The 24,899-nt window shown below is 31.0% G+C and overlaps 1 protein-coding gene across 3 annotated transcripts in view; it reads left to right on the top strand.

The window, feature by feature from the left end:
• Window positions 1-24,899, top strand: part of KRAS (KRAS proto-oncogene, GTPase) — a 35,432-nt gene that overhangs the window by 5,783 nt on the left and 4,750 nt on the right. Inside the window, exons 3-6 of one of the 3 annotated variants that reach the window (XM_023532368.1) lie at window positions 12,613-12,791; window positions 14,197-14,356; window positions 20,783-20,898; window position 21,042. In XM_023532368.1, coding sequence (XP_023388136.1) covers window positions 12,613-12,791; window positions 14,197-14,356; window positions 20,783-20,898; window position 21,042 — 456 coding nt within the window. Of the gene's footprint in view, window positions 1-12,612; window positions 12,792-14,196; window positions 14,357-20,782; window positions 21,007-21,041; window positions 21,043-24,899 lie in introns of those variants that run through there. The other 2 variants (XM_023532367.1, XM_011363069.1) reach the window with 2 other exon arrangements.

Genomic DNA, 24,899 nt, shown 5'->3' with positions numbered 1-24,899 from the left:
GATATATGATGGTTTTGTTTTGTTTTGTTTCTTCCACGAGGATTAAATAGCTCACTCATTTCTAAAGCCAAGGGCACTTGGCATACTCTACCATTTAAATCAGAAGTCAAAGGAAGTTTTAAATAGAATTCAGGTTAAGCATGGAAGTTTTCTTCGGATTTTGGAAGATAGTTTTAGCAGAAGTATCCTCCATCTTCTCTGAAAATACGAAGAATTCTATTACACTGTTTCCTGTCAGAGGTCATGAATACTATATGTGTGATAATGTGATAAAATAGGTTAGGAAATTTTTTGGTGAGAATTGTTTAAATGCAATATAAATCTTAAAGAGCTAAAGTTAAAAGTTAATCCTTTATTTTGAGGAAAGGTAGAAAAAATTTATAAACTCAAACCCATACCTCGATTATGATTTCTGCCAAACCCAAAAACCTGACTTTGGAACATTGATTACCTGTGATTTTTGAAGCTGATGTTCCCTCACTAGTGTAGCCGCCTGGGAAGAGGCATCAGAGATTCTTTGAGGCATCTTACACATTAAATTCTTAGTGTGTAGTTCAACTACAAGAAAGACAAGAGAATTTTGTAGTTTATTTTAATAGTTAAGCAATAATGCTGACTCGATGTTTTTGTAAAAGTTAAAGAATGGTGATATTGCTACTCTGTTAGGTTTTCATTGGTGAATAATGTTATCAGAGAAAATGAGAGAAGACATAGAGTTTGCACATTTGGAATTCTAACCTGTTTTTCTGCATTAAAAGAAATGGAAATAGATGAGAAAAATATTTAATAAGTAATATCACATTTTCTAGTGGTTTAGGATTTGCAGAGATTTATACTGTGAGATAAGAAAGGTGGTCATTGTTTCATTCATTTTATAGATAAAAATGGAGGTTGTAACTTGGTTAAGGATACTTAGCTAGGAAGTAGTGGCATCTTACGTTTTCTACGACCAAGTTAAGTGGAATTTCCTGTGTACCTTTAAAATGTCTTAAAAATGAAAAATTAGCCTTCAAGCTAAGAAATATTTAATAGTGGAGGCTGATTCAAATTTATCAGTATACCAAAATTTGAACTTACTAATTACAAATTTATCAGTATACTATCTAATGGCATCTTAATGGCAGAGATATGATATAGAATTAGACAGGTATGATGCATACATGGAGTATGTTTATATTTGAGACTATGCATATAATCACCTTTACTTCCATTCTGAAAAATTTTTACCTTTATCTTTTATGAAGCCCATCAAAGAGTTCCAGAGATAATGAAATACTTCATTAGTAGTGCAAGATTATTCAAACTCAGAGCAATCCCCCAAATAAAATGCCAAGCTAGAAATAATATATGTTTTTATAGTTTAGAGATTACTTACTGTTATCAAAACATGTTCTCTGAAATGTATTTAGTAAGGGAAAACTTGCTGGAAGAAGAAAAATTTTGTCTTAAAAAATACAAGTAGTTATAGAGGTCAGAATGAACAGTTGATCAGTTAGCAAATACATATTGTGTATCTAGTGGACATAATATGCTAGTAAAAATAGATATAGAAGTTTTTATTTTTAGGCTCTAATTCATTCACATTTGCATGGTTCTGTTAATATGACACTTATAATTCAGTCCAAGTATTATTTCTTTCTTTGATGAAATAGTTTCCTACTCAGTAAGGAAGAATGGATTTATAATTGGATTGACTTGTTTCATCTTTAGTACTCTGAGTTATAATCAAAAAGATTTATCATTTCCTCTTTTTAAAAAATTTTTCCATGTTAATTATGGAATTTATTTTATTTGCTGAATAAGGTATAGAGAGAAAAATAGTAATATACCAGTATTGAAGAATAGTGTTAAAAAAATTGTATAATCTTGTAAGCTGTTAATTTTCTGGTTTTACATGTATGTATTGGTAGTTATCAATGAAGGGTGGATGGATGACTTTGCCTCTCAGGGGCATTTGGCAATATCTCAGATATTTTTGTTGTCACAGCTTGAGGGGAGAGGGACTGCTACTGGTGCCTGTAGTGGGTAGTATGTAGGATAGCCCCCACAACAAATAATTACCTGGCCCAAAATGTCAGTAGTGTTGAGCTTGACACTTTAATATATGTTACATCTAGCTTTAAGCATCCCTTAATTGTTAAATTCAAGTCCCTGAATTAGGTTTCTGTTATATTTTCTAACATAATGTAATTTAAACTTTACCTTTTCTAAACCAGTAATATGTTATATATGTTAGCTTACTTTAGCACTCTATTAAAACATTCTATTTTTAAAATGAAGTAAACATAGCAATTTTGTAAATGCATTTCTCTTCAAGACTCTGGCCAATTCTTCCCCCTTTCAAGTGAGTGCCCTCTACTGGTCAACTTAACTTGCTTTTATAATAAAAATGAAATACATACTAAGTTTGGATATTTTTATTTAAATTATGGGTATAATCAATTTATAAATACAAATTTTATTTAAAAGTTTTACTTTATATAACTAATTTTTTTAAAATCTAAAGTATGAGTTTACTTTGTTAATATTAAGATTATTGTGGACTAGTTGGGCCTAACTAAATATGTAGGTGACTGTTTTTAATGTAAAAGGAAATGAGTTGGTATATGAACAAATAGGGTGGTTTTATTGTTATTACTGATTGAGATAATTTTGTTTGAGGTAATAAAAAGTGGCACTGTGGCTCTGAATTTCTTTACCTGCACACAGGAGGTACCTTGTAGAGTTCAATGCTTAGTGATGTGTTACATGGGGTGTTAGGAAGGGCCAATTCAAAAGTGGCAAATTGTGAAAGTTCACATTTTGTAGATTTTTATAGTAATTGTGAGTACCTGATTTTTAGAATAAACTAACACAAAATTCAGGCACTGTATTTAGGTCAATTTAAGAATAAATATTTCCCTAATAGTAATAACTATTTATTTAGACCTGAATGTTAAAAATTATTGGACATGTTTTATTTTAACTTGGGTTTTTGTAAATAGAAAGCTTTAAAAACATACAAACGAAAATTGGTGATGGAAATAAGTGAAAGGAAAAAAAAGTTATGGTTTGGCATCTCTTAAGATTCTGGTTTTAACATTGCTGCTAAATCTTTAATTCCATAAATATTATTCAGTGCCCATTCTGTACCTGTGCAGTCTTCCTAGGGGCTGGAGATACATTGAGGAGCAAAAGGGACCAAATCGATGCCTTCATGAAGCTTATTGGTCTTAGATATATTTTGAACATCAGTTAGACAATAACCCTAATTGTATATAACTTAATTTAGAGGCTTTATGCTTCGGAAGGGCAGTAGATTTCTTGCTTCTCAACTATATTAGCTCATAGTGCCTAGATTTATGGAACAGTTATGTTATTGTGATCTTAATGTAATAAATTTAGCAGAAATAGGTAATAAAAATAAAGTATTTGAGAGGAGTAAGTAAGGACAGTGCTTACTTTAGGTAGTTTTTCAACTTTTCATTTTGAAAAATTTCAAACCTATGGAAAAATAGTAAAATAAAATAGTACAGTGGATACTTGTTAGCTGTAAACTAGACATATTTGCTTTTTCTTTATATGTGCATAATGTATGTATGCAGGTATATAGCATGCGCATACATACTTGAATACATGTTATTTATTTTTGCTGAACTATTTGAGAGTACGTTGCACACATTATTATTCTTTACCTCTAAACTTGTGTTTTCTAACACTGGGGTCTGTGAGCTATGACCTGATTGCTTGCCAAATCCAGCCTGCTGTCTGTTTTTATAAAGTTTTATTGGAGCACAGCCAGTCTTGTGTGTTTATGTGTTGTTGGTGGCTGCTTTCACACTATAATGATTGAGTTGAGTAGTTGCACCAGACACCAATTACTACCTGGCCCTTTACAGAAAAGTTTGCTGACCTTATTCTAACAAGAGCATTTCTTTGTATGACTACAATGCAGTGATGAAATTTAGGAAAATCACTGTTGATACAATACATTATCTAATAGTCCATAATCAAATTTTATCAGTTTCCAGAATGCCCTTTAGCAATTCCTTTTTTTCCCCCCGATCCAGGATCAAAAAATTACTTGTCACGTCTTAAAATCTCTTTTAATCTAGACCAGTTTCTCAGCTTTTCTTAGTCATTCATGACAATGATACTTTTTGAAAATTCAGGCCAGCCGTTTAGTTGTTTAGTTCTTATTGTTTGATTCAGTTTAAAGAGTTTTGGCAGGAATACTACATAAGTGATGTTGTATTTACTGTGCATCACATCAGGAGGCACATGATGCCGGTTTGTCTCATTATTGTTGATGTTAACATTGATTATTTGGTTAAGGTGATGTCTGTTTTCTCTCTGTAAAGCTATCTTCGGTTCCTTATAATTAATATATACTCTTTGGGTAGATACTTTGAGACTATAAATATCTTGTTCCCCAACATATTTGCACCCAGTGGGATGTAGCATCCACTGATAATTCTCACCAGAATTAATTACTACCATAGGAGTTGCAGAATGGTAGGTAATCTTCTAACTCTGTCATTTCTACATTTATTAATTGACATCTACCATAAATAAGAGCTCTGTTTCTCTTCTTATATATTTGTTTGATTTGTCTTATTTATATCAGTATGGACTAATGGATTCTTTTTTTATTCATTGTATTAAAGTCTATTACTGTGATTATTGATACTTATTCTCAAATTTGTTTTTGATATAGCCAGTGGCATACCTTTCAGTCTGGTTGCTGTATCCTTTTGACATGTCCCCTTCCTTACTTTCTGGCACAATGTGTTCCAAGTTCACCTTGTTCTTTCCATGTATCCCCACCCTGAATGGGAAATGGTATTTAGAAATATCCCGGATGTTAGATATGTGTATTGCTATTGGTGTGTCACTGCTTCTAGACCTTTTCAAGGGACAGAGCTAAGACACATTTTATTTAAAAATCATGAGTTCATTCTTTCTCACTTCTCTCCATATCTTTGTTCTCCCATGGCGAGAATCCTGGTTCTATCTTGTATAAATTTTAATGTTAAACATTAGACAGTGTTGAAATAAAAATGATAATGTTAGTCTTAAATCCTGGTTCTTGCAGTATTATCTAAATAACACAGATTGAGTTAACATTAGGTTAACTTCTTTATTTGTAGAATTATGATAATTTTTTCTCCAGTGAGAAAAATAGGAATCTTTTTTATTTTCGAAATATTCTTAAACCATTTAGGAGAACATTTAGGCAAAGGTTGAGCTATTTATTTACATAAAAATTAAGACATCTTTAACAAAACTACAAGACAAATGGAAATCTTGGAAAACATTATATTAATATTATATATAATACATGTTATATAAAATAGAAAAAAGGAAACATCAAAATGGGAAAAAGAGGGGCTAAGGATATAAATAGCCAATGTATCCACCAAAAAAATACAACAAATAAGACATAAAAAAGATATTTCATTAACATAGAAATGCAAGTTCAAACAAACAGCATTTTTTTACTTTCATATTGGCCAAGATTAGAATAACAGTGCTGGGAAAGGTATAGAGAAATGTATACTATTTATGCTATAAATGGAAATATAGCCTTACAAATGTCTGTAGGTCTGTGGGTCAATTTGGCAGTATGTATCAAAATGTAAGTTATGTGTTCTTTGACCACTTCTAGGAATTTATCCCAAGAATTCATCTGGATAAGTGTTCAAGGTGAATACACAGGAATCTTTATTACAGTTTTTTTTTTTTTTTAATGGAAAAAATCTACATGTCTACCAATAGGGAATGGGCGAAGTAATTTGCGTATATCTATACAAATTTACAGTCGTTTAAAGGACTAGGTAGGTCTATATGTGCTGACATTGAAAAGTGTCCATTATTTAAGTAAAGGTGTGTCATAGAACATTGTGTAGAATATGATTCCATTTATTTAAAAACAATGTGAATGCGAACATAAAATATGGTAGGACATATGTCAAACATTCATTTTCTAGTATTTGGTTTTTCAAAATGAGCATATCCCGTTTGAGAGGGAAAAGTAAATATTCATTTTTGAGGGAGAAAAGTCCCTAACGTATTAGATGCCATTAGATTATTTACATTCTTCCCCCCTTTTAAAACTTCAACAGATTGGATAATGCAGATGTATTTTGGATAAAGAAATTAGTACCAGGCCAATTAAAAGAATAGCTGAGAGACACATAATACAAAACATGAAAAATATATTAGCATTTATAATTAAGATTAGGTTCATGATTGATTTAGTCTCATATTCTGACCGTGGCACTAAGTGATAATTTGTTGGAGAATGCCACATGACTTCAACAGGTTACAGACAAATGCTTATAATATCCTTATTTCAAAGTCTGTTAGGGAGCAAATTTTCCTTGAGTTTATTCAAGTTGTTGAACCAGTTTTATCTCTTGGAAACTGGTACACTTTATTTTTTCTAGTCTTAAGCTAAGATTCGAAATTATTATTTTAATTATCTGTCATTGTAGAGAAGTCTTTGTTTTCTTTATTCTTACTTTTAATGAATGTCTTAATCAAAAATTTGATCATGAAAACAAGTTCTTTTAACGCCCTTGCTCCCTAGTCTAAACAGAAATTCTTTGTAACCCTCAGTGTCTTAACTTCCCTTCCCTGGAGCTTATCCTCCTCCATCATACTTATTTTGAAATACTCTGACTGGTTTTGCAAAAAGGAGTTCAAGTGCAGATGCCCAGTGATTTTTATAAGGATAGGATACTATGGTTGCCGTATAGCTCCTGGCAGCCGGTGGCCTGCCCCCTACCTTTTTTGCCTATAATAGCATGTACAATGTAATATATAAAATAATACAGTAAACTTTTTATAGCACTGCTATAAAGGGATTTTATAATTTTTCATTTTGTAAAGAGATTTTCATGATCTTCAGTTCTAATCTGTATACAAAGTCCTGTGTGTTATTTACGCACTACTACAACTGAAGGAACAATGGCTTAGAGTAGATGAGAGATGTTTCTGTTTTTAAGAATTAGCTATCTACAGCAACCTTTGATGGCTTATAACCAGTAGTGTGGAACACATCGTTCTGTGATGGGTTTAAATAATCTTTTTAGAAGTTACAAAATACTTGAACATCAAGAGAGTAAAGCTTTCTTATTTTTCCCTATCGGTGTTATTTAGCTGTACATGAAAAGTATTAAATACTTAACACATTAAGAAAAACCTTACAAACATTTCAAGAGTTAATCCTTAATACTTTAGCTGACATTTTTAGTAGTCTTAGTCATATTTACAAGAGCATCCGATGGAATCAGCAGCATGAAGACAAATTAAATGGGATAATGCTTGTAATAGGCTTATCATAGTATCTGGCATATAAGTAAGGGCTCAGTAAATGTTGGTTGTTAGAATTACTATTAATAATAATATAGTTACCGTTAGTAAAAATTATTACTTTCTTTAAGTTTTTTGTTTACTGTGTGTCTTCCCATGTCAGAGTTACAGCCTGAGTTGGAAAACTAAGTGGAGTATGTTAAAAGATAACATACGGAGTAACTGGTTACCATTAATTATAATAGAAAAATGACAAAATGATATCCTAGTCAATGAATTTAATCTCCTCTTGAATGATTTAGTTTTAACTTTCAAATTCCTCTACTGGGTCTACAGATAAGTTTCTATGCATAAAACAACACTTAAAGGCATGTTAATAAACTGGAAAACACTTTTGAAAAAACATTATACAAGTCAGTGCAAATAAGATGGAAATTCTAAACAGGCAAAGGACACAGGTGATGGGAATAAATAAGAAAATATAAAAAAAACTAACATATATTAGTCCTCAAAGAAATGAATATTAAAGAAGAAATTTTAGCGTAACAAATTGACAAGTTTAAAGAAAAATAAAAATATAAAATCGATTGTTAGTGGTGATGAAGTGGGTACACTCTTAATGCTATATGAAAAAGTAATATAAACATGCATATATCAACAACTTTTTTGATATCTTTAACATTTGCCACATTTGGTTTCAATCCTTTTCTTTTTCAAGATATATAAGTTGAAGGTGGGTCTTCTCTGCAATCCTGTTCTCTTTTGTCCCATAAGTGTTTTAAAATCTCTATGTATTGTTTGGTTTACATTTTTACATTAAAATTTTCTTATGTAAAACTTGCTTGAATATATTTATCAAAATACTCAAAATATTGTAATTTAAAATTTTATAACATTTTAATATAATTTAAAATATATTAAACTTGTGCTTATTTTGATAAGATAGTTTTTACCTTGAATAAGACAGATATTTACATTGGATTCAATAGACCAATTACCCACTGTGTTTAAGACTTATGCCCAGAGTATACAATGGTGAGCCTAACCATGATGGGGTTTAGAGGCTAGTAAGGGACGTAGACTAAAAACAATTACACAAATAAATACATAGTTACAAACTATAAAACATGCTATGAAAAAAACAGGTGCCCAGGAGGGAGAGTGATTAGTCCTTTGGATTTTATTTTTAAGAATGAAGGGATGCTGTTAGAGGACTTTAAGCAAATGAATGACATTTAAAGCAAGTAATAATTAAAAATGGTTACTAGCTGCTATGTGGAGAATATATTGTTTAAGAGTAACAACAGGGTTCCCTGAAAGGAAGGAGTAGCAGTAGATTGCATGAGACGAAATAGTTATGGACCCGAGTGATAGTGGTGGTGTTGGTGGGTACTTGGATTTGGAGTATATTTTGAAGATAGATAAATGGCTTGAGATAATGGGTCAGTATTAAATACCTGTGTAATTTTTCTCTATAAGACATTTTAAGATGCCATGTTAAGTATATCTTTATTATAACTACCATTTAAAAAGAAATAAACCATATTTCCTTATTGTTGTTTACCTGAAGTGGCATTACTGTGTAAAAGGCATTTGTATGATTCTTGATAAATACTTTAATTGCTTTCCAAAAGGATTATGACTGTTTATTGTATCACTAGAAATGTTTGAGTTCTACCTGTGATTAACTTTTGCTGGCATAGTATATTCATTTAGAAAAGTTTTTTACTATTTCAGTAAATAAAACAGTAACACTTTAGCTGGGAGTAAGGGAAAATATTTGGAATAACTTTTCTTCATTTTATATTTTGTTACATTGCGTTAAAATGGCTTTATTTTGTCCTAATTTCTGAAGGATGTTAGTAACTTTATGTACCCGATCTAAAAGTTTTATTCTATTTCAAAGGCTGGAAATAATACTAATTAAGAATGTTAGGTCTCGATCCTTTTCTTACTCTAGTCTTAACTAGTTTTGTTGTAGAATCTGTGTGTTGTTAAACTAGTTGGGCTTTGATAACCTGTACTTTCTCAAAGTGGTGACATGTGTTGGGAATACTTGAGATTTGTGAAAAGGTATTTTAGTAGCGTAGAGCAGGGTCGGCAGACTTTTCTATAAAGGGCCATGTGGGTCTTTGTCATGTAGTTTTTTTTTTGTTTTTTTTTTTAAACAACCATTTTAAAACATAAAAACTATTCTTAGCTCTTGGGCCATACAAAAACAGGTGGGCAGGATTTGGCCTGTGAGCAGTGGTGTGCTGAAACCTTTAGACTCTAATCTCGGGAAAGATTCCACATTGATGACTAAGTTTTTTCTCTTTCTAGTGGCTAACCTGAAGTTTGAACATAATCTTTAGTATTTATATGTCATTTTTGTTGTGCTTGCTTTCTGCTTTGTCAGCAAACCTATCCTTTTTAGACCATACTTTGCTTTTTAACACTTTAGTTCTTAAGTTTTTACCAGATTGCATTGCCTTTTTATATCTCAGTGACATTATACTTCTAAGGAAGACTAGTTAAAATTAACTTTGGAAATAATGAAGTTTTAACCTAAATCTGTTATTTCTAATCAGATTTTACTCATTGTTTATAAGTAGGTTGTAGATTACTTTTTTCAATAACTGAATGTGATGCAGAACTTTAATATTTTTAGGGTTTAGAAGGGAAAAGATAATAGGAATGATAGATTGGTGAATAGAGACTGCTTTCTCAGTTTCTTAGTCCCTTTGATGGAATATTCATCATGGAAACATGTTATGAAATACATGCAGAAACTACCAATATTCTACATTATATACTTTTGAAACAAAGTATTTGAAAATTTTGTAAATGAGACTTTATTGAGGTACATCTTGGAGACATTATATGGGGGCAGATGGTGAATAATCCCTCAGCCACGCCTTAGGTATAGACTTGTGTAGCTCTAAAAACTGTAGTCTTTAATTTTATTGTTGGTAGAACATTTTATATTTAAAGACTAAGGAAACTGATTAACTGTAAGGTTGACTTAGGTTAGTATTGTTAAGTGAAGAATGTGAGGTGACAACAGCAGGTAAAGAAAGGTCTTTGGTCTGTAGCCACACCTGGGTAATGAATGGATTAACTCTAAGACACTGTACTTTGCTCTCAAGTCCTGCTATTTCATTATACTTCAAAAACACTGGTTTTTAATTTTATAATATACAAGAGTTCTTTCAAGTAGTTAATTAAGGGAATAGGCTAAAATAATAAAATGTCAACCAAATGTTCAAAGTTTTAGTAAAGAGCTTACTTAGAAAATAAATTCCCATCCATTTTTTTTCTGACTGGTGAAATAACTAATTTTTATTATAAACAGTTTGGAAAATACAATTTACTTTAAAAGGTAAGCATGAGATCGTATTCTAATATGGTAGTCTTTCACACTTAAAAATTAAAAGCCAAAAAAAGGGAATATATTTAAGATAGCATCTAGGAAAAAAAGAAAGATAAGCAGGAGATAAATTATTTCTTAAATTATCTCTGTTAAAGACAGCCTTTGTTAACATTTTGGTATAATCCCATCAGTTTTTAAATTTATGTACAGATACATTTATATAGATATATACATATATTTTACTGGGATCATGCTACACATATATTTTTGTGTTCTACTGTAAACATTTAGAAATATTTCATCAAAAAACATGATTTTTAATGACCATTCTCTTTTTTAATGATGGAATGTTTATAAAGTAATTCATGAACTAAAGACACTCTAGTGCTACAGCCCACTGTGGAACAATAAGAAACAGTGCCCATGGCTCATACTTTAAATCTATTGTCAGTCCCATCTCTTATTCCATGACTTCACAATTCACCATTCCTTTTCCCTTATTTATTGAGGCCTATTTTGGCAGAGTGTGTGTGAAATCTTTTAGGCATAAGTATTAATCAAAAGTCAGAAAAAAATGAGTGTTAATATTACCCCTTTTCTTTACTCAGTCTTAGAGTTGCATAGTCTCTTTAAGATATCCATCTTTCTCCACTCCTCCCCTTTTTAATAGAGGCCTCACTGAATTTGCAGATAAGACAGTCTTACTCTATTACGGAGTTATCGTAGTATCCATTTGTCTGTGAGATATTGTTCCCAGGATTACAGAAATGGATAAGGGCTTTAAAATCCTCAGTATTGACCATACTCTTATATATTCCTTTGACTGTAAATAAAATAGATGCATGGTAATTATTTGTAAGTTGATTTTTCTTGCCATCTAAAGCACCCTGAACAACAGAGTTAGTAGACCTATCCCATTTTTGTAATAATTGCTTTCTTTTATAAGAAGTTGGGTCTTTTTGTTACTAATAGGTACACTTTCATTGGTGAATCTCTTTATAACACTTGTTTGTAAACCTTTTTAAAATTGTGATAAGAAATACGTAACATAAAATTTACCAATACAGCCATTTTTAAGTGCACAATTCAGCGGCATTAAGTAAATTCACAATGTTGGGCAGCCATTAGCTCTATTTTCAGAATGTTTTCATCATCCCAAATTGAAACACTTTGCCCATTAAACAATGACTCTCCAACCCCTTCTCCTTCAGCCCTAGGTAACCTCTATTCTACTTTTTGTCTCTGTGACTTAATCTATTTTAGGTACCTCATATGAGTGGATTCATAGATATTTGTCTTTTTGTGCCTGGCTTATTTCACTTAGCATGATGTTTTCAGGGTTCATCCATATTGTGGCATATATCAGAATTTCATTCCTTTTTCTGGCCGATATTCCTCTGTATGTATATACCACATTTTGTTTATCCACCCATTGGTAGAACACTTGGGTTGTTTTTGTATTTTGGCTATGGTAAATAATGCTGCTGTGAACATTGGCATACAAGTATCTGTTTGAGTCCCTGCTTTCAATTCCTTTGGTTATATATAGTACCATTGGAATTGCTGGATCATATGGTAATTCTACATTTAATTTTTTGAGGAACTGCCAAATTGCTTTCCATTATGGCTGCACTATTTTACCTTTCCATTGGCAGTGGTCAAGGGTTCTAGTTTCTCCACATCCTTGTTAAAACTTGTTATTTACATTTTTTTAATCTTTAAATAATAGCTATCCTAATGGCTGTGAAGTAGTAGTTCATAGTGGTTTTGCTTTGCACTTTCCTAATGATGCTGAATATATTTTCATGTGCATATTGGCCATTCGTGTATCTTTTTTGGAGAAATGTCTGTTAAAGGGATTTGCCCAGTTTTGAATTGGGTTCTTTTTCTTGAGTTGTGTATAATACCTTTTTTAAAGTGAAAGGTACACCGTAATAATCTAGACTGTGTTTCTCCTTTCTCAGGATTCCTACAGAAAACAAGTAGTAATTGATGGAGAAACCTGTCTCTTGGATATTCTCGACACAGCAGGTCAAGAGGAGTACAGTGCAATGAGGGACCAGTACATGAGGACTGGGGAGGGCTTTCTTTGTGTATTTGCCATAAATAATACTAAATCATTTGAAGATATTCACCATTATAGGTGGGTTTAAATTGAATATCATAAATGGACATTGAGGATTAATTGTAAATCTTTCATTTATTGAGACTTTGCTAACCACTGTGCAGAAATTATCTAATTTAAATTTTAAAATAATTATGATGTAGGTAGTATCCTGGTTTTACAAATGAAGTTTATGAGAATTGGCGAAGTTGAATAACTTGTTCCAGGTGGTGTAGACAGTGGTGGCACCAGGATGGAGACCTGGGCCTATTTGACTCTAATCCCATGTTCTTAACTGCTCTGCACTAGGGGAGCAAGGCTTCAGCTTAGCTTAAAAGCTAGAGCCCTCGTAAAAATTAATACCATCAACAAAAATGTAAAAAGGTAATGAGGTGGTGCCACTGAAACAGCCTTAAAAATAATTACATATATTTGGTTAGAATTTTTTGGAATCAGATATTAGATACTTAAGGAAAAAAACAAAACTCTGAAGTTGTAAAGGATTAAAGTATTAGAACAATTACAGTTTTAAAGTTGACAAATCTTAAAACTTTTATTAAAAGAATCATTGTATTGAGTATAATTTATATTCTATTTCTTTGAGGCTTTAGTTTTCATAAAACTGCACATTAAGCAAATATCACATTCATCGGCTTTATTCATTTCTTACAGCATGTTTTCTCTCTAGTCTAGTAATAGAGAAAAATTTGGGTGAGTGATAATATTTTTGTAGAATAGTAAATAGGTGTAAATACGTTAACTTGTCCAAGTTTACGCAAACTAATGCGTAAAGGAACTGAGAATTTGAACCAGTTCTGATTCCATTGTCTACTGGCTTTTTCTTCAATGCTACATCTTTGAAATTCACTTACAATTTTGAAGGAATGTAATTTTACCCCAAATTTAGAGTTTATGCACATCTTATTGAAAAATATCAACTTGTAGAAGGACTTGTACAGAATAAACAGCGTAGTAACATCAGTGTTGTACACATAGAAATTAAAATCTTTCCACTTGTGCTTTCTTGAGAAAGGAATGTGGAAATTATGTTAATGTTGTAATTAATGTTTTTATAAAAACATTTTAAATTCTATATATACATATTTAACATAGTATGTTTCTAAGATTATAATTTTAAAAATTAGGCATAGCACTTTTTTAGCCTAGAATTTTTCAATATTTTCTGTTCATTATGTGACCTACCTGCATATGAACCTCTTAGATTTTAATTTTAGTACATTTCTAATTATTTGATCTTTTAAGAGACATAGACATTCTCTATTTAAGATAGAGAAAAAAATTAATGGGAAGGAGAAGAAGGAGAAGCAAGGGAACTAAGAATACATAAAAGTCAGCCATATTTTATGAGAACATTGTATACAGTTTTTGAAATATTTTTGTGTTACTGATACCTCTGCTGTAACTTTTTTTTTTTCCTCCCCAGAGAACAAATAAAAAGAGTTAAAGACTCTGAAGATGTACCTATGGTCCTAGTAGGAAATAAATGTGATTTGCCTTCTAGAACAGTAGATACAAAACAGGCTCAGGACTTAGCAAGAAGTTATGGAATTCCTTTTATTGAAACATCAGCAAAGACAAGACAGGTAGGTAAAATTATAATAAACACAAATGTGTTCTCTGCAAACTATATCAAGTGATTTTAATCATTAATCATAATTTACTAATATATATTCCAATAACATCATTTGGAGGGCAGGAGGGCAAGAACATTAATAAATAAATGTACATACTGTCATTTAACATAATTTATCAGTTTTTCTTTCCATGATACTAAAACAGGTAGTAAAGCAATATTTATTTGGTAAATGTTCTCTTAAGAATATGAAAGGGCAACTCTTCTTAATCCAGTGTCCATGGTATTTCTTTTGGCTTTGGTTTCTTTCCACATTGAACATTCTCTTCAACTCATAACATCTTACATTCACGATTCAAGAAATGTGGGTTTTTTTTTTTTTCTGTTATATTTATAAAGTGAAAGACCAGGGATTAAATATTGAGTTTCCTATTTTAGAAGTGCTTTTAAGAGTGTTATGTCATATGTTTCTAGATTAGACTTTTTTTGTATTTGAAAAATTTTACTTGGTAGAATTTTTTTAAAGGATATATTTATTTTTGGAGATAGTTTTTTAAAAAGCAGGAGAATATTTAGAAAGTAAATAGAAATTCATTTACTGTGTAATTCTTTCAAAATTAATGCCAGGTTGCCCGGAATTTTGTTTCAAAAATTACTTATATTTTAAAAGTAACTTTTTCTTTAGGTAAAATAAAATAATTACAGTTGATATTATTTAACTTAGTTGTATGAAATAAGAATTTAACATATAGAAAAAAATCCTAGAAAGGAATAATAAGGATATTATGTAATATAATTTTCATATAGTAAGAAATTGATTAATTTATGTTCCATAAAAGGTGGATGTTTGTTTTGGGCTTTGTTTTGGTTACATGTACCTGCGAGTTCAGAAAACTAATGCTAGCAGGTAAGAAAATGGATAAACTCATTACATAGTTAAACTTATAAAAAGCACTCTAGAACGTTCATTGAATTTCGTAAAGGGATAAAAATTTAAAAGTAAACCATTATTCAGCTGTATGTACGTCTGTTTCCCTAGTGGAAATGTATAGCTTCCTAGTCATACAAATAGGGTACACAGTGAGAAAATTTTATTTTAAGCCTTTGTGTTGGGATTAAAAGCTGAAATAGTGCGACCATAGTACAAATATCTCATTCTAAAGCCTGATTTATAGGTTAAAGAAAAACTTGATATGCAACACTTTATTTTGGAGGAATTAAGATCTCATTTAAATCCATTCCTAGATCTTAAAGTCTGGGAAGAGGTTTGGTTTTTGTCTTTTTTACTGGTCTTGACCAGATTTCTTGATTTCCCTTAGAGAGTGGATACTCAGAAAACATGATTATAATATTTAAAACCTTTTCTCCGAACATTTTATCAAAATTTTGCAATATAAAATTGAAGGAATTTTATCAAAAACATTTGCAAACCTACTACCTAGGTTATACCAATAACATTTTATTAAATTGCATTATTTTTAACTTTTATTTAAAAGATACTTTTTAAACTGGTTACAATTTTAGTTTACATTTTATAAAGAAAAGAAAAAACCTAGGAGACTTTGCCTAATGTTGTAAAGGATTGCAAATAGAGCAGTGCTTCTCATACTTTAATATGCCTGTGAATGAACTGAGCTGCTTATTTAAATCCAGATTCTAATTCAGTTGGTTTAGTTTGGGATCTGTGATTCTGTGCTTCTAAGCAGCTCTCAGATAATGCTGATTTTGGTACATGGGTCACAACTGGAGCAGAAAGGCAGTAAAAGACAGTAAAAGGGAGTTTGTTATTCTCAGTGTTGCCCTCCCCTTCTTCATTTGATAAGAGCTTAAAATAGCTGTGTCTTCCTTGTTCAGTAGTTCTTCTCTCAGTACTAGTTGATTCTTAGTGTTTGATGTTAATGCTTTAAAACGCTACAGCATTCATAATCAGAAAACTACCTGGTTTCTTTTAAAATAGATTTTTAGAGTTTATACTGTTTTTTGGGGAAAGGTGGGGAAGATGTATGTAATATGTATGCTATGGAAGTAGATTAACGTAAATATGCTTTGTAGACATTTAGTGGATCATGTAATTAAAATATAGAGTGTTAAAAGGAATACTTCATTTCTTAACCTCCTAGTGCTCACCTTTTCTTATATCCTGTTTTATTGATATCTTTATGTAATTTATGTTGCTAAACTATAACTGAATTTCTGATCTTTGATTTCTTTATTACATGGACTCGTTGATTTGCCTTTCAAAAGTTTATTCATCTTCTTCTGTTGAAATTAATTTGATATTTGCATGCTTTAGAAAGATTTTAAAGAGCTATTCCAAGTACTGATTGTGGAGATTATAAAATGAAATATGTAAATTTTCATAAATTTTACATCACCAGTTTGTGAAAATCTAAAGCTCTTTTCTACAGAGTATTTTATTTATTACTCATCTATTATTTATTTGTTATTTGAACAAAATAAATATGCATATTCTTGTTGTTACTTGTTTCATGCCCTAAGTTTTGGTCTTAAGCATGAAACTAAAACACAAACACCAAAAAATTATATTCAAGTTAGTAGGAACAGGACATTCATTTAGAACTTCTCATAGATATAAGTCAGGGCTGGCAAACTTTTTCTGTTAAGGGCCAGATAATATTTTAAGCTTTATGAGCCACAAGCAGTATTCCCCCCCCCCCCCGTATAATCCTTTTAAAAATGCAAAAATCATTCTTAGTGTAGGCAGTAGAAAGAGTAGGCTGTGGCAGTACTTGGCCTTCTGGTTGTAGTGGTACTGACGCCTGATTCTCTGAGGAACTGTATTATTTGATTAGACTCTAGAAGTTAGAGCAGACTTTTGACTTTACAGGCTAACATTAGTAAATAAAAAGTAAAACTTATCTATTCTGTGAGAGGGAAATAGAGAAAAAAAATTTACTCTAGTACTTTTTAAGATAAGGATTGAAGAGTATTTTACCAACTTTAAAGAATATAATGAATTATATTTTTCTCAATCATTTTAGTCCACATCTGAAAGGTCAAATTAATTTTTATTTTCTGCTAGTATGCTGTATGTGGTCCTTGTGTTCCTAGTGTATAAAGACTGTTACCTAGTTTGCTTAGTAATTGCCAGATTTTCCTGTTCTCTTTGGGAATGCATGGCAGTATTGGCAAAGGCTGTTGAAACCAAAACATTGACACCATGGTAATCAGCTGTGTGTTTTTCAGTTTGCTAAAATCAAAAGTGGGGAGGGAGGTTCAGTAAAGTGGATAACAGAAGCAGAATTCTCAGCCTATTTGCTACTCCTGATTCAGCTTTTTTGCTTCCTGGAGGTCTCGATATGAGCATAATGTAAAAATTAGCTTTATGACCTGAAAAATTGTTGAATGATTAATTTCCTAGTTTTTGTTGTTAATGTCTAGATACTTAAAATTAGTTAGAAAACTGCCATTAAAGAAAGCTTCTGATCAAATAGTTTTAACAAAGCAAACCAAACAAAAAACCTTATGTGCTATATTTCTGTTTAATAGTAGTTGAGTTTGTGTACATGCAATCAATATTTTGAACTTCAGCTTTTTATGAGTTAAAAATAGAACAGTTTCTGAATATCTGCTTTGCACCATACCTAGCCTTCCAGTTAGTGGGTATTGCTGCATTTTGGTAATACCTGAGATGGGCTATATAGTTTGGCAAGGTGCCTTGAGAAATTCAGTAATGCAAAGTTGCTTTTTAGAATACATCTTGTTCCTCCCTGTCCTCTCCCCTAAGAAGGCTAGTGTTCTTGGAACTGTCTATAATTAGGGTATTTGAAGTGTTATTTCCTTGAGTTTGCAAGAATTTTTGCAGACAATAAGCATTCAGTAGAAATAAATACTTGTTTAGAATGAAATCTCTTAATGAAAGCATTTTAGGCACCAGGATATGGAATGATACTATTTGTTAACAGTTCTTTCTCTAACGTGGAGTGCTCTCTTTCCTTCATCTCACAAGTATGTTTTCAGATAATAGCTGAGCTAAAAATATTGTCAAATCTCTTGATTTAAAAAAAATTTACATGTATACACTCGTGCACTTTTGTTCCTATATAAATATTTCCAGATCTTAAAGTTTGATAAATGACATTTGAAAATGAGTATATGTGGCAGTAAGCCATATTCTCAAAAATAAATCATCAAATGCCAGTTAAGAACTTAGTGACTAGCCACTATTGGGTATTAACTACGTTTCAGCTACACTTTATCTTTAAAAATTACCTACAAACTTTAGAATATGAAACCAGTGTTCTGTACCAGTGCCAGTGGTTTAAGGTGCACACAAGGGTAAATAATATTCTCTTGATGGCAGTATGACCTTAAAGTATACTATCAAGAAATAAGAAATATTTAAATGTGAGAAAATATGATAAATAATTGATTCTCGAAAATCTTAAATTTTCTGTTAGTAAGAATAAATGAAAAAAGTCACTCTGGAATAACTGTTTCTTGGTGTTGTTAATTATCTTAACCACTGAGGTCCAAATACTGAATATCTTGGTGGTGGGTAGTAATCTCTTCTTTTTAATTATTGGCTTCCAATTCTCTCTCTGCATTGCTGGAAACAAAAATCATATATTCTGATATTGGTGATGGGGATGTGCACACTTAAAAATTAGACACTCTCATCCTAAACTGATTTTAGAAAAAAGTTAAGATCAAAATTTGCTTCTCCTAAATTAGAGGATCAAAACCCTGTTTTTTCTCCTCTGATAGCATGTTTTAGTATTTCTATGTTGACCTTGTAACTTTTTAAAAACAAGAATAAAAGTTTACATTCTTAAAAAATATGAGCTTTGACCTGGTTTGTTTTATATATATAACTTGAAATGTACATTTTAATATATAATCAGCATATTTAAATGCCTACTTTTTAACTGAAACTTAATTTTATGAATTTTAAATTAAAGTTTTACTTTAATGGTAAATTACCAAACTCTACTGAAGCAGTTCTTAATATATTCTTGAGATTTGTAAAAATTAATATACCCTAAAGAATTGAAGTGCCTTTTTTCCCTTTAACTGTTATAAGCAGTGGCTATGCAATGACTTCTGCATGCAGAAATTAAGCCTTAGCTGTCGGCTTACTTCAGTTAATAATTAAATATTTGATTCTTTGTGCCCAGTTGAATTTAACACTAAAAATCATACATTTGCTATGTATTAGCTTTTTAGATGCTGAGTCCATTTGGTCACATTTGGTTTATAGAAAGACTGATGTTACCAGTCCCAGCGAGTTAAAATATTCCAGTCTCCATAGTGAGTAATTTATTCTTAAAATTAGAATAAACAGATTAAGTTAAATGTGCAATAAAATATACCAGCTTTCCTAAACACATCTTTCTTTGAGAAAAACGAACACAAATATTATATCTTTTAAGTTAATTTGCGCTATATGTAAATTAACATTTGTGTGTTTTCTCTTTTAAATATAAGCATCTACTTTGGTGTGGTGTGTTTTTCTGGACGAATTAAACACTTTTTCCCCTTTGGTTACTGCCTAATTTTCTGGACTGGAAAAGACATTAGAAACTGTTGATCTCCATATGGCCATATATGGTTGATTGTTCATAGCTTTCTTTCCATAACTTTAAGCAGAGAAGTCCCTTTTTGTATGTTTAGAATATTTAAATTAGAATAGATATGAGGCCAGTATAATTGGATACTGTTCTAAAAATTATTTTTAAGACTCGTAATAAAAATACAAAATGCATTGCTACAGTTCTTATGGGTATATTTTTAACAATTCATGTTTTCATATTATGGTAAACAGCCCTCATTTAGCATTTTTATTTAAATGTAGTTAATCCACCCACAGAAGGCCCAGTCTCAGCTCCACTTATTGACCCTAGAGATGGACTAGACAGTGTTGTAATTAAAGGTAGAATTCGAGATTTCAGTCTCTTGACCTGACTTTATTTTGGGGGGTTGTATGTGTTTTTTAAAACAAAGGTCACAAACCCTTTTGTACCATTTTTCTCGTTATTCCTTATGCAGAGTAGGAGCGGTGGGGATTAGTGGTACATAAATCAGTTATTTTCCCTAAGTCAAAGAAATAATTTAAATTTAACTTCAGTTTAGATTTTGATTAGTCCCATGACTAGCAAACCAAAATGATTGCTTTAATTGATATACAGGTACTAATACATGTACTCAGGTTTTTAATAATTTCCCCTAACTGCTAATTAAATTTTTTAAAAAATTCTATTTCCATTATAAAACAAAATTGACTTTAAAGAACAAACCAGGATTCAAGCCATATTTTAAAACTGCATCCCCTTTTTTATTCAAACAATCTGATGTCTGTTTTAAAAAGAGATTCTCAAGTAAAACTCATAATTTCAAACTTCCTGCACATGGCTGTCCCAATAAATTATTATTACCAATGAAACAAACTTTAAAGAAGTTGTGTTTTACAATGCAGAGAGTGGAGGATGCTTTTTATACATTGGTGAGAGAGATCCGACAATACAGATTGAAAAAAATCAGCAAAGAAGAAAAGACCCCTGGCTGTGTGAAAATTAAAAAATGCATTGTAATGTAATCTGGTAAGTTCAGCATATTAATTTTGGCAGAAAGCTGATGTCTTTCAAAGGTAACAAAGTAGCAACTACTTTAGAACTACCTTAGGTGTGAGATTCTAATTTGAATTATTAAAAGGTAAACCCCAGAAGGGATGAGAGGGTGGGATTAGTGGGGAGGGGGTAAAAAGGTGAAGAGGAATAAGTGGTCCCCCCCAAAAAAAAAAACCTTAAAAAAAAATTCCAGGCAAAATTTAAAGTAAAACATAAATAAGTATCTTTCCTCTTTTTTTAAATAAAGAAACCTATAGTTTATTTACATAATTTGTACATTTTTATTTTCAATCTAATGAGTATTAATTACAATTGAGGCAGTTTTGATGGTTATAGACTACATTCGTCATAGGCTCTAAAGAGAAAAAAATAAGAAACTGTATAGAGTAGAAGATAGGAAAGGGCCACTCTTACAATATACTCTTTTCTTTTGGACATTCCACAAGCAAATACTCTGCCTGTGTTCTCTAACTCAATCATGTCAAAATCACTTTTACCCAACTGAGAAACCTGGGAGTCTTGGGATGACTCCTACATCCTTCTTTTTCGTCCCCATTTGGAGGCAACCATAGATTCCTATGATGCTACGTTCAAACTTTTATCACATCATTAGTTCAGGCCCCTTTCATTTCTTGCTGGGACTATCACAACCTCTTATTTGGTTTACATGTTGCCACTTTCATTCACAGTGCAACCAGAGAGATAAAAGAAACATCATTCTCTTCTTTAAATCAAGTCACTGACTATGGAATAAAATCTCATTTCATAGCATGTTATATATGACTCTTAATATCTTTCTATCCTTCCAGCCTTTGGCCTTATCTCTAAAAACTGCTTGCTTGAGGTTTTTTTGTCCTTATGTAAATGAAAACCATGTTTTTTTCTTACTTTCTCTTCAGAATGGCTATTGCTTTTGTTTGGAAGACCAATATTCCTATTCCCTAGTCTTATTAATTAGCTGACACTCAATCAACGATCTTCTACTCTCCTATTCTCTAAGAATCTTTCTTTAAACCCTTAGACTGAGTGTAATGCCCTTTTCTGTGTATTACCCGGTATAATGTTCTTAACTGTGACACGCTTACCACGTTAAATTGAAATAACCTCTTATGTTTGATTCCTATACAGTAGAATTTTAGCTAGAATCATATTTTTAATCTTTGCATGGCCATAGCCTAATGAGGTTCCTGGCGCATAGCAGCTGCCCAGTTGGATTTATTGAATGTAATTTCTTAATGATTAAATTATTAAACTTGGTCTTGCTCAGAAAATATTTCACTCAATAGATGCCATAAAGTTCACACCAAAGCTTAAGATTTTGATGCATAGTTTGTAAAGTTCTGCAAGAACATTAAATAAAATTGTAGTATATTATTTTCTGTGCTGATTAAACTAAAGGTTGGTATTCTTGTGTGTGTGTGCATGTGTGTGTGTGTGTGTGTGTGTGTGTTCACCACCCAAAGTCAAATCTCCTGTCACCATATCTTTTGACCCCCTTTACCCTTTTTTACCTCCCCCACCCACGTCCCCTCTGGTAACCATCATACTGTTGTGTCTGTGATTTTTTGTCTTGTTTTTTCTTTTAGTTTTATATCTCACATATAAATGAAATCATATGGTTCTTGACTTTTTCTGTCTGACTTATTTTGCCTTAGCATGATATTCTCAAGATCCATCCATATTGTCACAAATGGCAGTATTTCATTTATTATGTGAATTGAAGATCTGAAATAATTAATGTATCTCCCAAAAGTAAAATATATATCTGATAGTAGACTCAGTCCCAAAAGATATTATGTAGTCTCATATTAACCTGCTGAACCCAGAAGAACAAAAAGCCATACCTAGCATTAATTTTTATTGAGATTTATGAATGCTTAATATTTTTTCAGTATCATTGTATAAAGCAATATCTTAATGTAGAAGGTGTGGTATAATTTAGAAGGTGTGGTAAAATTGCAATGCAATTTGAAAAGTTAAACTTTTTAAATTACAGTAGCCATGGCCAAGTTTGTGATTAAATTTAATTTTAAAAATAAATTTTATGCTTTAATTTTTGTTTAAAACAAAGGTGGAAGCATATACTTTTCTAAAATTCTTTGTGTAAACTAAATTTTTGTGACGGTGTAGTGTGAATGTCAAATAATTGTTAGGCATGTTGAACTGAATCCTTGTTTTTTCACTGGACATGGGTGGCATTTATATAAAGAAAAAAGTGTACTTGGTAATAACATTTTAAATAAAATACTTTTATAAAATTAGTTTGACAGTGATAGATAAAAATTAGATTTTTAGTCCTAAAATGGATGAGTTTAAACAAAATAATTATATTTGAGAATGACTAGTTCCCATATTTTAAAAAAAGGAATTTACTGCCCTATTTTAATTGTAACATTTCCCTAATCATTGAAATTATTTTAGTCAGATTTCATAGAAAGGAGAGTTCAGTGCAATACGAATCTAAAGTATTTGTTATAATCTTAGAAGAAGGTAATGTTAACAAATTCGCTTTTTCATTTTCTCCTAAATACTTGTGTATTGTTTTTACCTTATGTTTTTATATCCATTGCATGGTTTTTTATCTGCTTCCCCGTTTTAGTACCATTGACATTTTTTTCTTCATTATAAAAGTTGAAATGGAGTGGATTATATAAGGGTTTGATTAGATCCTCTTTTAAGTATTCTGTCTCATTTTAAGGGTTTATGATTATAAATTAGTCAAAGGTTGGTGAAGTAAAAAATTATATCATTGGAAGTATTTTGCTCTTTGTTAAGATGCATGAAGGTTTAGGTATATAAAGCCCTGATTATATTCCTGATAAATTATCACTTTCCTTCTCTCCTTTGGGTGAAACAAAAGCATATACTATATCAGTAATGATATCAGAAAGTGGAGAGCATCAATGAGTGCAGTTTGGGGGTTTTATTGGGGAGTTTTATCCACTAGTATTCAAATCAGTAGTGCTAGTTTTTATCCTATTTGTTTAAATGTGAGCAAGCCTCTCATTCCCACTCTGTGTTTACCTCTTTAAAAATATTGGCAATACTTTTCTGAATTTAAGATCTGTTGTGAAAATTAGATAAATGTAACTTGAGTGAAAATGCCCTGAATTAATTTTGCTGTTATTTTGAAATATTAATGGTAGATTTTAGGAATGCAGTAAAGGAGAAATCATATCACTTTTATATTTTAAATTATTTTCAAGATAACTTAATGAATGTGTTTATGTGACTATTTAATAGAGGTGGTTAAAATTAGTAAAAACCTAATTTTCTTTGTTCTTAAAGTGACTTGATATATACAACTTTGTTGGATATTTGTTCCTCAGACTCCCTCTAGTGTCTAGTATTGAAAGCATCATTATGTTAACAGGCTTATAAAAAATAGTTCTTCTCAGTTGTACAGATTTTGAAATACATGGAGGTGCATATTTTTTCTTTAAGTTTTTATTTTTCTTTTACATTTAATTTGCTCTTTAATGGGGAAATAACAAGAATTGACTTACGTATAGATCTTTTATTATTTTAGTATTTCAGTACTCTCCTGCTACCATATTCACAGTGCCACTTTTCATGTTATAAATTATTAGGTTGAAAATTATTCTGACTTGTAATCATTTTCAGCCATTACTGATTTGGATACCTTGCTTTGATCACAAAAGGATGTAGGTCAAAATGACCAAATGGAAATTTATTTAAAGATACAGCATTTGGCTTTATATGGCAAACTTTGAATACTTAATATACTAAACAGAAACTAAAACAATAATAAATAAAATAGAATCTTCTCCAGGTTGGTAAATTATACCACTATTTAAATTATATAGCTCATTTCTCCATAAATCAGAGTATTGAGTATTACATTTTTCAGAGTAGTGTCTTGTGTTGAGGTCCCTTTAAATTTCTTGCTTATATAAGTATGTGAATTGAAACTAATGCTTTAATATGTATTATTTGAAGACAAAG

The sequence above is a fragment of the Pteropus vampyrus genome, unplaced genomic scaffold, assembly GCF_000151845.1.
Source record: "Pteropus vampyrus isolate Shadow unplaced genomic scaffold, Pvam_2.0 Scaffold82, whole genome shotgun sequence".
Classification (NCBI taxonomy): domain Eukaryota; kingdom Metazoa; phylum Chordata; class Mammalia; order Chiroptera; family Pteropodidae; genus Pteropus; species Pteropus vampyrus.
This window is presented reverse-complemented; position numbering and strand designations above follow the sequence as displayed.